General features: G+C 38.8%; 1 protein-coding gene across 2 annotated transcripts in view; it reads left to right on the top strand.

Moving 5' to 3' along the window:
- Positions 1-1,231: 1,231 nt before the first annotated feature.
- stx17 (syntaxin 17) overlaps positions 1,232-12,439 on the top strand; it is a 15,542-nt gene continuing 4,334 nt past the window's right edge. Inside the window, exons 1-5 of one of the 2 annotated variants that reach the window (XM_014996045.2) lie at positions 1,232-1,411; positions 4,216-4,422; positions 4,513-4,578; positions 8,442-8,765; positions 10,349-10,399. In XM_014996045.2, coding sequence (XP_014851531.1) covers positions 4,300-4,422; positions 4,513-4,578; positions 8,442-8,765; positions 10,349-10,399 — 564 coding nt within the window. In that variant the 5' untranslated portion in view covers positions 1,232-1,411; positions 4,216-4,299. Of the gene's footprint in view, positions 1,412-4,215; positions 4,423-4,512; positions 4,579-8,378; positions 8,766-10,348; positions 10,400-12,439 lie in introns of both variants that reach the window. The other variant, XM_088013559.1, reaches the window with a different exon arrangement.

The following is a 12,439-nucleotide window of genomic DNA, read 5'->3' as shown; positions in this document are numbered from 1 at the left end:
CCCTGGTGTTGTACCCATCTGCTGCAGTTGTTGTGTGCGTGTGTCTGTCTGTCTGTGAGTGCGATTTGTCCACTTTCTGGGGGACTCCCAGACTTGCAGACTGAGAGGGCGGATCAAAACTGACAGTGAAAGTTTAAATAGCAAATCATCAGAAATGGTTAACCTCTTGGTTGTGCAATACTGTGTACTGACTTAGAGGGGGCAGGACGTATTTGTTGTTGCGGATTTGGTGCTGTTTGTCTAGAAGCTCGTGGGGATTTGGATTTATCTTCTTCTTTTGATACAAAACAAATCGTGAAAATAAAGGGGGAAATGTGGTTGTCAGCAAGCACAAATTTAAGTGTATTTTAGTAGGATTTTGATGTACATAAATTTAAAGTGGAAGAAAAATAATGGATGGTTGAAAATTAAAATTTGAAGTGCATAGAGTTCATTTGCCTGAGTCAAGTCTTTGTAGAGCCACATTTTGCTGTACAGCTGCAGGTCTTTTAGGGTAAGTCTCTACCTTATCTGTAGACTGACGTTTTTGCTCAAACTCAGGCAGACGGTTTGGGAAACCTCTATGAAATTTTATTTCCAACGCTATTTTAGGTTTGGTCTTGGAGAGGACTTTGAACATTACTTCTTATGACTTTTGATAAACATTTCTTCAAGTCACTGTTTCATAAAAGCCAACTAATAGTTGTACTGTCAACAAATTCTTCCACATGTGCTCTGGATTTCTGCAGCTCCTCCAGAGCACATGTGGACAATTTTTTTGACAGATCATTGATGCAATTTCTCCATAACTTTACCCCTTGTCTGTTATATTCTTTGGTCTTGATGGTGTTGCTTGCTTGCTTCACAGAACAGCTACATTTTATACTAACATCAGTGAACACAAAGAGAACTACTGAGGGCATTTGGCTACTCTTGATTTTATTTCAAGATATACAAGTGAAAGGAGCTGAATACATTAACATATTTTCCTTCAGTTGTACATTTATGTAGATATTTGCGTTGTAATTTCACAGAAAGTCACGGTAAAATACATGGAGCTTTATGTTTGTCATGTGACAAAATGAGAAGAATTCAAAAATATTACTATTTTTGCAGTTCTCTATATGTGATTTAATATGACGGTCACACAATTATATATGTAAGTAAATAAATAAATAATTAAAATCTGAGCTTTAAGAGCAAAAATGCTAGAAAATAGATTAGGAACTAACTGGCTGTGGGCGCCGTTTGAGGTCGGTAACTCTTTAGTGCCGCACCGGGAAGAGAATTGTTTACATACAACTTGCTGATTTGGGGCGAAATAGTTTCTTGATCAATCCAATTGTATGTGAAAGTTAATTTTCTGGTCAGTATGAAGGCTCACATCGAGCTTCGGTTGTATAAGTCACATTAATTGTCTTTATTCCGACAGGTAAGTGGCGCATTTTGTCCTTTAACTTTGATGTTTACAATCTGTCTGTCTCCAGGACAATTTGGGTTAATTAACGCCTGTTTGTCTCTCTTAAAGAAGCTAGTTAAATATTTCAGGGAGCTTGCCTCAAACTGATATGGCCCTTTAGTTTAAGCTTACACTCTGAGCTGTCAGCGAATATAATTTAATTTCACTTTCTGTTTAAACCTTTTTGCGACAGACAGGCTAATGAAATGTGACCTGATTTAGCTTTAGGAAATAAAAACTGAAAAAAATAATAGCAGGTAATGTTTCGCCTCTTAAAATGATTTGGTACGGATTTTCGTTGCTGTTTGCATAATTAGGTCTCTAAAAAAATAATATATCAGAATGGGTTTCTTTTCTTAATGCTGCTAAATTCAGCTTAATCTGAGAAATACCTGAGGCCAAGTAATTATTCCTACAACGTTCTTTCGAAAGGAATATTGTCTTTTAATTTATACTCCTTTTTTACACGTTTAACAACTCTGCTGCTTTAAAATAAACCTGAACATACATTGGCTGTAGATAATTGGAGACAAAACAAAGGTATGAACAAAAGAATAAAATAGTTTTTCTGCATGTTTGCCACATCTGGCAGAAAAGACCTTGGAATAGATTTATGAATTATTATTATTTTCTTATTCCAATCAACTTTCAGACCAATGATAAGATTTAAGGTTGCAATTCTCACTTAATAGCTTTTCTTTTTTTCTTAGCACTTAACTTAAACTTTCTAAGTAATTGGTGTTTCTGTGAAGTAGGAAAGAGCGAAAAGCACACTTTAAATGCTGCAAATATGCCAACGCTTTTATATTTTTACCATTGTGGTTATTTAAAGTGTTTTAAAAACTATGTTTGATATCACTGGGTTTTATTGTTAGTGGGCTAAACAACATATTATGATTACAACCACATATAGAACTAGTACTAGAGTATTTATACAATATTGTTTTATTTGTAGAGATACTAGTCATAGTAGTAATCTCTGATATATTAATGTACCAAGCATATAAAATGTTGACATACATCACAACTCTTGCACTTGGCCTAATCATCAGTGTCATTAAAGTGTGTTTGAAATTCATGATGCTGAACAAATATGTGCATGTGAATAAATTAGAGTATGATTCAAAATATAATTTTTAGTGAAACTCAAATCGTGTTCAGAATTATTAGAAAACACTGTGATTTATTTCAAGGGTTTATTGCTGTTTAGTGACTATGGCTAATAAAAACACAAAGTTCAGTCCCTGGAACATTAGAATATTACATAGGACCAATAAAAATGTGTTATGCAGAAATGCTGTGTCACGGCCTGCGCAGTCATGGGGAAGACTGCTGACTGGGCAGCGGTCCAATAGACAGTAACTAACAGCCAGAGAAGCTAATGCCTAGTCTGCTGTATCCAAGCAGAATGATTGAAAGTTGAGTGGAAGAAAAACAGAAGACACCATGACTGAACAACCAGCTAGTATCAGTCTGTTATACTGTTATACTACAAAGCCCAAAACAGCAAAACACTTTAATATTCTTCTCATTAGAAAGCTGTAAATTGCTAGGAAATAGATTATGCTACATATGTTTGGTTTTAATTTTTGTGTAAATTTTTGTGGTTTTAATTTTTGTGTAAATTTTTGTGTGTATTTTGTGTAAATACAGTTATGTTTTTTTAAAGGTTTACAATCCATGATAATAACCTTTTTTCTGCCGATGCCGTAAGAACATAAATAAAACTTTAGCATAAAATGACAGAAGCATCCTCGCCTGAAACCAGTTCTTTGTAACAACCACATTTGAGAAGAGAGTCCTCTTTCTGACATGCTGAAGAATAAGACATCCGTATAAGAAAATACTGTTTGATGACCACCAATAAATCTGATTAACATTGGTTTAAAGCAAACATTAAACTAAGAAATCTCTGACAGGCTTCTTGAAGACAAAATAGCAGTGCAATAGTTGAGAGTGACACCATGACACCTTCATGTCCAAGAGTTTTGTGTTTTTTTTTTGTTGTTGTTGTTTTTTTATGGAAGCATTTAAAGTGATCGATTAACTTAAGCTTTGACAAGTCCAACAGAAATCGCTCTATTAATCAAATATAGAGGCAAACTGTCACAGAAGAGGATTGAATGTCCTTAAAATTGTTTACTGGTTGTGTTCTTGGCTACCTACAGAAAACAGAGCAAACTTTAATGAACTGCAATGACTTTGCATGTGAGGAAACTGCTTGAGTCTGAGAAGCCATTAAGAAATCTTCAGGGTATTCAATGACTGTTTCTCACTGAGGAGGGCATTTCAAGACACATGCTGCCACCAGTGCAGAGCTTACTGAATCCTTGCAGCACATAAAGACGTCTATTGATGCCTAGAGGTGGTTGGGGTTGATCTAATGGGCTATAAAGCCTGACTTTAAGCTAAGAAATCTTAGCTTAAAAATTTCTTAGCCTCTGAACTGAGAAGGACAAAGTTTCAATGTATTTTTGTAACTGATTAAAAATAACAACCTTTGAAATTCACTGCATTTTAAAGGTTTAATTTCTTTCTTCAATCTCACATGAAGGAAAAAATAATAATAATATCTTCTGTCCTTCCTTCTTTTCTTTCTTCCAGACGCAAACTCTGTTTTCTATACACACACAGTCATCTGCCACAGATGAATGTTTCTGTTTTATACTTTAAATTAGTTGTGAAGGATTCAGTGTCATGAACTAATGTCGTGAAGTTAATTCACTTGAACTGTGTGTGTGTGTTTAATAAAAACCGATCTCCGCTGGTGTTTGCAGCGTGTGGGCACAGTGAGATTCGGCCGAGCAGGTGCGGCGTGGAAGTTGCACAGAGGTGTCGGCTGTGGACACTCAGCGGGACACATGGCAGAGGAAGGCAACAAGCTGACACTGAGGCGCCTGGAGGGACCCATCAACAAGTTCATTAAAGTAGCTCTGCCCACGGACCTGGAGAGGCTGCAGAAACACCACAGTAACATACTGAAGGTGAGGACTCGCGTCTGCCTGGACACATGATCACACCAGGATGCTGCCTCGCTGGGAATAAGTGCATGTTTTATCTTTTTGTGTTCGCAGTATCAACAGAGCCAGCAGTGGGAGCGCCTCCATCAGGAGCAAATAAATGCCAGCAGAACTGTTCAGGTGTGGTAGAACTTTTTAAACGGACAGTGAAGGCATCTAAGGCATGTGTGTTTAATGAATAACAGGTTTTATTTAGAATATAATTTAACCGACTGCCAATTAAGAGTCCCTTAACCCCATGAGTCTCTGCAGCAGAGTGCATTTGTTTAATAAATCACTTGAAGCTTCTGACCTCCTCAACTTAGATCTCGACATTTTCTACATTTGTCACAATCACGTTTTCCGATTTAAAGGTCAAAGAGCAGATTTAGGGCAACTATTGGTGTGTTTATCCATTTAAGTACAGACAGCATCAAAATGAAGGAAATAATTGCTAGTTTTCTGCTGTAGAGCCAGTTTGATGTCTGTAAACTATCGCTGCAAAATAGAGTTCAAAGTAAACAGTCACAGTGCCTTTAACTCTGTCATAGTGCAGCCACAAACTACAGCACCTTATAAGATAGACACAATAAATGACAAAGGTGTACTTTGTAGAAACATCACTGCAATTACAGCTGCAGGTCTTCAAGGGTCTGGCTCTATTAGCTTTAACATCTAGAGACTGAAACTCAAAACCGAACTTCGATCTCTAGGCAGTTCTCCAATAAAACAGGATTAAATTTCCCTTCTGAAATCAAGTCAAAGAAAAGTTTGTTTTCTGATTCATAATCAAATTTCCACGGTTCTCTAGGCTTTTTAGCTCATTTTAAAGGGATAGTATCATTTAAAATCAACTTTTGTAAGCTTTACATCATGTTATACTGTCATGCCTTCTTGAAAAAACAGACCTGCAGTGTTGCCTTGATTCTTTCATGCATGTTTGAGAAATCCCTTAATCTCCTGTGGCAAAACACCTGGTTAGAGCTAGTGCCTCCTTAGAGCAGTTTCCAAGCTGCTAAACTTCCACCTCACAGAGCAGCATGACTTTCCCACTCAGCTCCTTCAGACTAGCCAGCAGCAATTAGCAAACACCTGGTGGAACTGCACATCTGCTGAGCTCATTAAATGAGCTACTTCTCAATGCAACGCTGCATTATTAAAAGGTGAGTAGAGGAGCCATGTTGTTTTGACTTCCTGAAGGCGGAGTTTCAGAAAGAGCAGGAGTTCTTAAAGAAACAGAGGCCCAATTTCGAGGCGTCAGATTAGGAAGGCAAATTTCTTTTAAACCATGTTTGATATTTATAGCATTTTTATATTTCTATAACATAGCTACTTAATTGTGCTGTAAAATGGCACTATGTACTTAGAAAACTCATAATACTGCCCCCTTAAGTATAATAACAAAAATTTATGAATGAACTGTCTTTGGATTTATGATGGTTGTATGAATGGGTTGGTGTTTAGTGTAAATATATTTTACAATATGTCAAGAATATATTTGCATTTATTCTCCACACATGTAAAAAAAAAAACTAAAAATCTAGATAAGAAATAAGGTGAATTTCCACCGGAACCTTAATTCCTGCATGTGGTAAGTAGTTCTTGGCGTTCCTGTTCACCTGGCTGGTGTGAAGACCCCCGAGGGGGGGATGCTGTTGCCTGGAAGCCTCTGTGTCTCTGAAGGAGAAATAACTCCAAACAGACACACACCTATCCTCTCACCATTGCTCCTCTCTCCTCTCTCTCACTCCTCTCTCTCCTCCGTGAGCACTCTGGGAGTGCTCACGGAGTGCTTTCCTGTGTCTTCGTGTCATTAAGTCAGAGTCATCTTTAGGTGCTGCTGCTTTAGAAGTTAGTGTGTGTTTTGGGGGGTGTTTTTTTATGTTTTTTTGGGGGGGGGGGATGTTGGTAGGTAGGTGGACTGATCGGCAGTCTTTAAATCAGAATCCATGAAATGTCTCGTCTTTCACGTGTTAGGTCAGGATCTGTGCTCACATTACCAACCCGGTTCACTTGCAGGCTGACAGGTGTCCGACCCGTCTGCCTCCATGTTAATCAGTTTGTCTTTTCGGCTTCGTGCACGTGGAGACATGGGTGTGGGCGTATGTTTATTCATGCTCTGTAATTAAAGGAATGCGTTATCGGCAGGACGTTGACCCGACGAGGCCGGGTCGTACCTCGGCCTGGAGGGCTGATGCCTGCGATGTAATCCTCCTGTCACCCTCGGGGCATTTCCTGTGTTCCCCTGCCTCATATCTAAACCTTACTAAGCTCCTCACTCACAAGCAAATGCCCCCACACAGACACGTATAAACACATAAACACACACACACACACACACACACACACACACACACGGACCGAACATTGAACAAACATTGTAAACGGTGAGCAAAAGCTCACAAGGAATCTGGAGTTCATCTTTGTAATGAATGAATTATGAAAAGGCTTTTATTTTGAAGATTTTCAATGAGCTTTGATTTGAAAGGACAGCAGTTTAAATTTTTCATCCATTTTTTAATTTCGGATGAAAAATGTGAGATCTCGTTTTGATGAAACGAGATCTCACATACGTGATAAAACATCGATTTTATCACGTAAAATCGATGTTTTTTTTTTTTTTTTAACTTTACATCTTGTTATAATGTTATTCCCTCACCAAAAACATGCCTGGAGTGTTGCTTTGATTCTTCCATGCATGTCTGACAAATCATCGGCGTGCCTACAAACTCTCTCAATCAAAGCTCCTCCTCGGAGTCTCCAGCCGAGCTTCTGCCACTCGGCTCCTCCAGACTAGCGGCAGCAGCAATTAGGAAACACCTGGTGGAACTGCACCTCTGCTGAGCTACTCATACCAGCTACTTCTCAGTGCAAAGCATCTAAGAACGGCTGTAAACGGCATCATGGAGAAGCGTTGTTGTGATAACGTAGTGAATACGGAGAGTAGGAGCTTCTCTCTTAAAGAGACAGAGGCCCAATTTCAAAGTGTTAAATTGAGAAGTCAAGCCATGTTTGATATACACAACATTTTCATAACAACTGAAAGTAACATAGTTACTTGATTATACTATAAAATAACACTACGTGTCCGGAAAATACATACCAAAGCTGCTTTTAGGCTTATTTTGAAAGGACAAGGTTTAGTTCTTTTAGAAGAAAGTTAGCCTGATTGTCGTGTTTTGGACTGTGGGAGGAAGCTGGAGTACCCTGAGAAAACCCACACATGCACAGGGAGAACATAAGCTCCATGCAGTCAGACCCCAGGCCGGGACTCGAACCCAGGACCTTCTTGTTGCTAGGCAACAGTGCCACGTAGTTAGCCAAGTTTATTAAAATAAACTATTTTAAAATAGATAAAAACTCGTTTGCTTTTCTGCAAAAGCCTCTGGATAGACGTGGTTCTGCTTATTGTAAAAGCTTCGTCATAAAGAGATGAATACTTTGTGTTGTACTTAAGAGTTTAAGAAAATCATTTTGGTAATAATTTTACCCTGATTTCAGATAATAAAGTCTCCATCTACATCAAACCCGCCTGTTATGGACGGGACAAATTTGTATCATTCTTGAACTGCAGTCGGCGGGCCGGACAAATTAATTCTGTCTTATGGTTTTGTTTTGAAAGTTCAGGTTTAGTTTGAGTTCTCCTTCAGTTGCCCTAAAATGAGTCTTATTTTGAAAGGTACTGGTAAAATTTACTTTGAACGAATTCAGCACCTCGGTGTTTCATATTTAAAAACAAGTGGAGTCACTTGTTTTGCAACGTTTTGAACAAGTAGGCTCTGTTGGAAAACTGGAATCAGTAGTAAAAATATTTTTTGAATTAAAAACACAATTTAGGTTCATTTTCCTGCTTCTGTCTCTTAACAACCAAAAGTTGTGCTTGTCTTGCTTCTTATTTTTCGTACGTTTCAAGCACTTAATTCATTTTGACTTTATTTTAGTTTCCAAAGCACCACAGCGAGATTTCACTCCGAGTAACCTGTGAGTCATGTGCGGTTCTGCAGCAACTGAGAGCCAACATGAGAGAGATGGAGCAGCTGTGCGGCCGAGTCCGATCTGAAGACGCCGAAGCTCTGGAGGAGCTCGTAAAGCCGGTGAGGGAGAGAGCGTCAGCCGCAGCACAGGACTTCCTGCTTCTGCACTCCAACCCGCCCCCGCCGGTCCCCGCGGCGCCGCCGGACGTTCGGCCCTCCGCCAGTCGGTCCAGCAGCTGCCACGATCTGGAGGAGGAGGACGAGGAGCCGCTGTCGGACCTGCAGATTCAGCTTCGGCTTCCAGAAATCCCGGCCGATCAGAATGCGTCCGAGTCGTGGGATAATCTGGAAGAGGTGCGTTCGTTAAAGAGATCAGTTTCATGACAATAAAAAATATCTATATTCAGCACAGGACAAACAAGTGTTTATAAACTTTTATGTGGGAAAGTATTTACCTCCTCGCAGGCGTCTTTTGTTTTTTATTTTTTATTTTTTTGTAGTTCATCTTTGAGGAACAAATGACTTTAGATCTGTCAGTCGGAAAAGGGATATGAAGCCATTCCTAAGGAATTGAGGGCCATTATGCATTTATGGAGAAAACATGGTATCAAGATGAGCCTTTCCCGGGGTGTCCAGGCTAACAACGCTAAACTGTTGCTCATCAACCCAGGAGGTCACAAAAGAACCCAGAACAATTACCTCCATAGCCTAAGAACAGGTTGTGCCACACTTTGTGGTAACATCTGCAGTCAAGCGTTTGCAATAACTGAAAATGAGTGTTTTACATCATAGTGGAAGAATTTTGGCCCCTTTTTTTGCTGAATTGTTTTAATTCAGACACATTGTTGAGGTTTCGAGTCTGTTTTAGATCACTTTGAGTATCACTTTGAGCCGCTCAGAGGTGAACTTCCTTCAGATCATCCTGCTGTAGAGGTCAAGGACAAGAAATAATGGCTAGATTTGCTCACAGGGTTTTCTTCTGGAGAGCAAAATTCAAGGATCAAACTGGCAAAGAGGCCCAGATCATCACACTGCCACCACCATGTTTGACTGGTCATAATGTTCTTTATCTGAAATGCTCTGTTAGCTCACTGAATATTTTCCCAAAGTTGCTGGTGATCATAAGGATGATTTTTAGTAAATATGGCTCTGTTACCATTTCCAGACTTTGTTTCCAGTCTGTACCAAAGTTTCGTTAACGTGGAACGTGGTGTGTGGTACGGCCTGCTTCATGTCCTCAGACAGGTTCTGTTCGAGTGATTTCTTCATTCAACAGCTCTGCTAGTGTTCAGGCCCGGGCGAAAATGAACCTACATTTCCGTAAATGTGTTTAACCATAGTTAAGTCATTATTTGACAAAAGGTTAATCACTTTTTAACTAACTTACAAGTAATTTTTAAGTAATGTGTAGGAGTAATCAGTAATTTCTAATGTTGATTTTAAGAAAAGTTCAAGTTCCACTGGCAGATTATTTTCACTTCTAACATGGGAAAATGTGTTGGAATAAGTGAAATAATCTGGAACTAATACTTTTACTTTTCCTACATCTTGCTAAAAAGTTTACCTTTAAGTTGGTTTTGTCTTATTTCAAGAGTACAAACATAACATTTGCAGTAGAAACCCAAAATACTTTTTTTAGATTTTGTGTTTCTGCAGTGCATCATTCTGAGATTGCATGTTGTATTTTTATCTGATATTAAAATTAGTGTGATGGTCTGAAAAACTTAAAAGCAAATATGGGTGATTTCTTTTTAACAGCACGGTGTAATGAGGTATAACTGTAAAAAGGAGAAATGAGGAAAAAGGGAAACTGATTCTTAAAAAAGGGAGGATTTTGCAGTGAGATGTTTACTTTATTTTCATTAGATATTGCAGTAGATTTGTCTGATAAGTAATTAAGTGAAATAAAAGAAGACCTGAACCCTTGTCCCCCTCAGGACCTAAAGGAGCTGAGCGGCTTGGTGACGGAGTTCTCCCTGCTTGTCCATGTGAGTAAAAACACCCGGCGGGTTCCTACGTTCACGTTTCCGCATCGACTGCGGTGCTCCGTCTGCATGCAGCGAACTCAAGAGCGACGGAGGCCGCTCAGCTGCACCGTTTCCAGGAAGCGCTCTGCGCGTTTGAGCGGCGTCCTCAGAGATCAGCTCAGGAGGGAACGGCCGGGGCCCCGGAGGCCCTACGCTGGGGAGAGGCCGAGGAAGGAGTTGACGAGAGGGAGGGAGGGAGGAGAGGGGATTTGGTGGGAGGACGGCAGGTTGTCATATGGGGAGAGGAGGGAAACGAGGGATGCAACAGAGCAGGTGGAGAACAGACGGTTCAGATTATCTCTTTCCTCAGGGAAAGAGTGAGAGGAGCAGGGAGGCTGAGAGAAGGAGAGATTAACAAAGGAGAAAGAAAGAAAGAGAGAGAGAGTGAAGATGAAGCGGTGTAAGAAAAAAAAAAAACAGGGGGAAGGAAGGGGCCAAAAGAGCATAGACATGTTGTGGCGTCTCTAGGGTGAGAGATGCAGTTTGGGGAGTAATATTCCAGCAGGCTGAGCCTCAGTGGAAACACTGAGTGAGTGTGTGAGTGTGTGGTTGTTCCTTTGTTTTTGTCACGTTAGCGGCTGAGTTTCTTTACCCGTCTGCCTTCTCTTTAGAACTTTCCACCGATCTCTAAGCGTTGAATGATCTATTTAGCTAACAAATGCGTTTAAAGAGACAAATAAAATCAGCCCATATATAGTTCGTCTAATTTTCTTACCATTGTGTCCTTTTACAAGTGTTTTTTTTACATCATTTGAATAGTTTCCTGGTTTTGTTATTAAAAGAGGAATCTTTTGTATTTTGTTTTCTAATCTGATATTAACCTTAAATATCTTTGGATTTATCTTGGATTTATGTATAAAAGTCGAATTTTAATTTGTGAAAAACATAAAACTATTAAAAAAGTGTGTAAGACTTCCAGCGTTATTTAGCTCCAAACGTCTCTAATTTCTTACAAACTTAAACTTTTGATTTTTTTTTCAGTAGTTATTAAACCAAAAACAAAAAAATCTGTTGGAAAAATTTCAATTCTGAAAAATATTAAAATGTGTTTTAGATTAATTTGAAAAATTTCCCCCAACGCTTCTTTTTGTCCCCTCTTTTATGCAGCCTAAATTGTATTATCTTAATTTCTGAAATACCTGGCTGTTTCGTAAAACATTTTTTATCTAATTTTTTTTTTGTTTTACAAATTGTCAGTTTTAAATGTTGACTATTTAAACAGTTATCCCAGTGTTTCTCTGTTATTTAGTTTTAAACTTTCCTACGCCACTTTTATAAGGTTTACAGTTTTCTTAAATCTACAGACTGAAGGAGAAAAGTATATTCTTTTTGTCAAAATGTTTATCTTTTGATAAATATTACATTATTTTCAGAAATAGTTAAATTCAACAATTCTTTTCATGGAACTTAAAATTTGCATTTCTTTAATTTTATATTCACAAACATGTTTGACTCGTGTCTCAAGCTAATTTTTTTTTATATCAAACTATTTTGCAAAAATACAAATCTATTTTTGAACCACTTAGTTGTTCTGTTATGTGCAATCTAAGTTGTGTGTGCACATTTTGTCTTATTTTATATTATCAAAAATACCATAAGAGTGCTCTATGAAGCCTTTTCTTTTTATTAGCTCGTCATTTCTTTTAGAAGAAACCAAACTAGTTGTAATAAAACAAGTTTATCCCAGAGTCCTTCTGCCAGGCTCTAAAGTTTCAGATCTGAAGACAAAAAGAGTGCGACGACAAAGTAACTCGGAGGCTGGTGAATATTGCAGACATCTGCAGGAATGAGCAGAACATCATCAGAAAACAACAGGAAGTTCCTTTTTGTCGTGTAAGAGGAGCAGGCGGGTTGTTTCTGAGGAGGAAGAGGAAGCGAAGGGTAGAGCTCTGTGTTCTGCTTGTTGTTTGGCCCCTGCGTCCGTCCAGTCCTCACATGGAGCGAGAGGCAGCTGCCACTCTGAATATTTCATGAGATCCACACAATGGCACACACAGTGTG

This window comes from Poecilia mexicana, unplaced genomic scaffold (genome assembly GCF_051168715.1).
Source record: "Poecilia mexicana isolate PSO_F unplaced genomic scaffold, ASM5116871v1 scaffold_16, whole genome shotgun sequence".
NCBI lineage: Eukaryota > Metazoa > Chordata > Actinopteri > Cyprinodontiformes > Poeciliidae > Poecilia > Poecilia mexicana.
The sequence above is the reverse complement of the archived record's forward strand: the minus strand, read 5'-3'. Positions and strand labels throughout refer to the sequence as shown.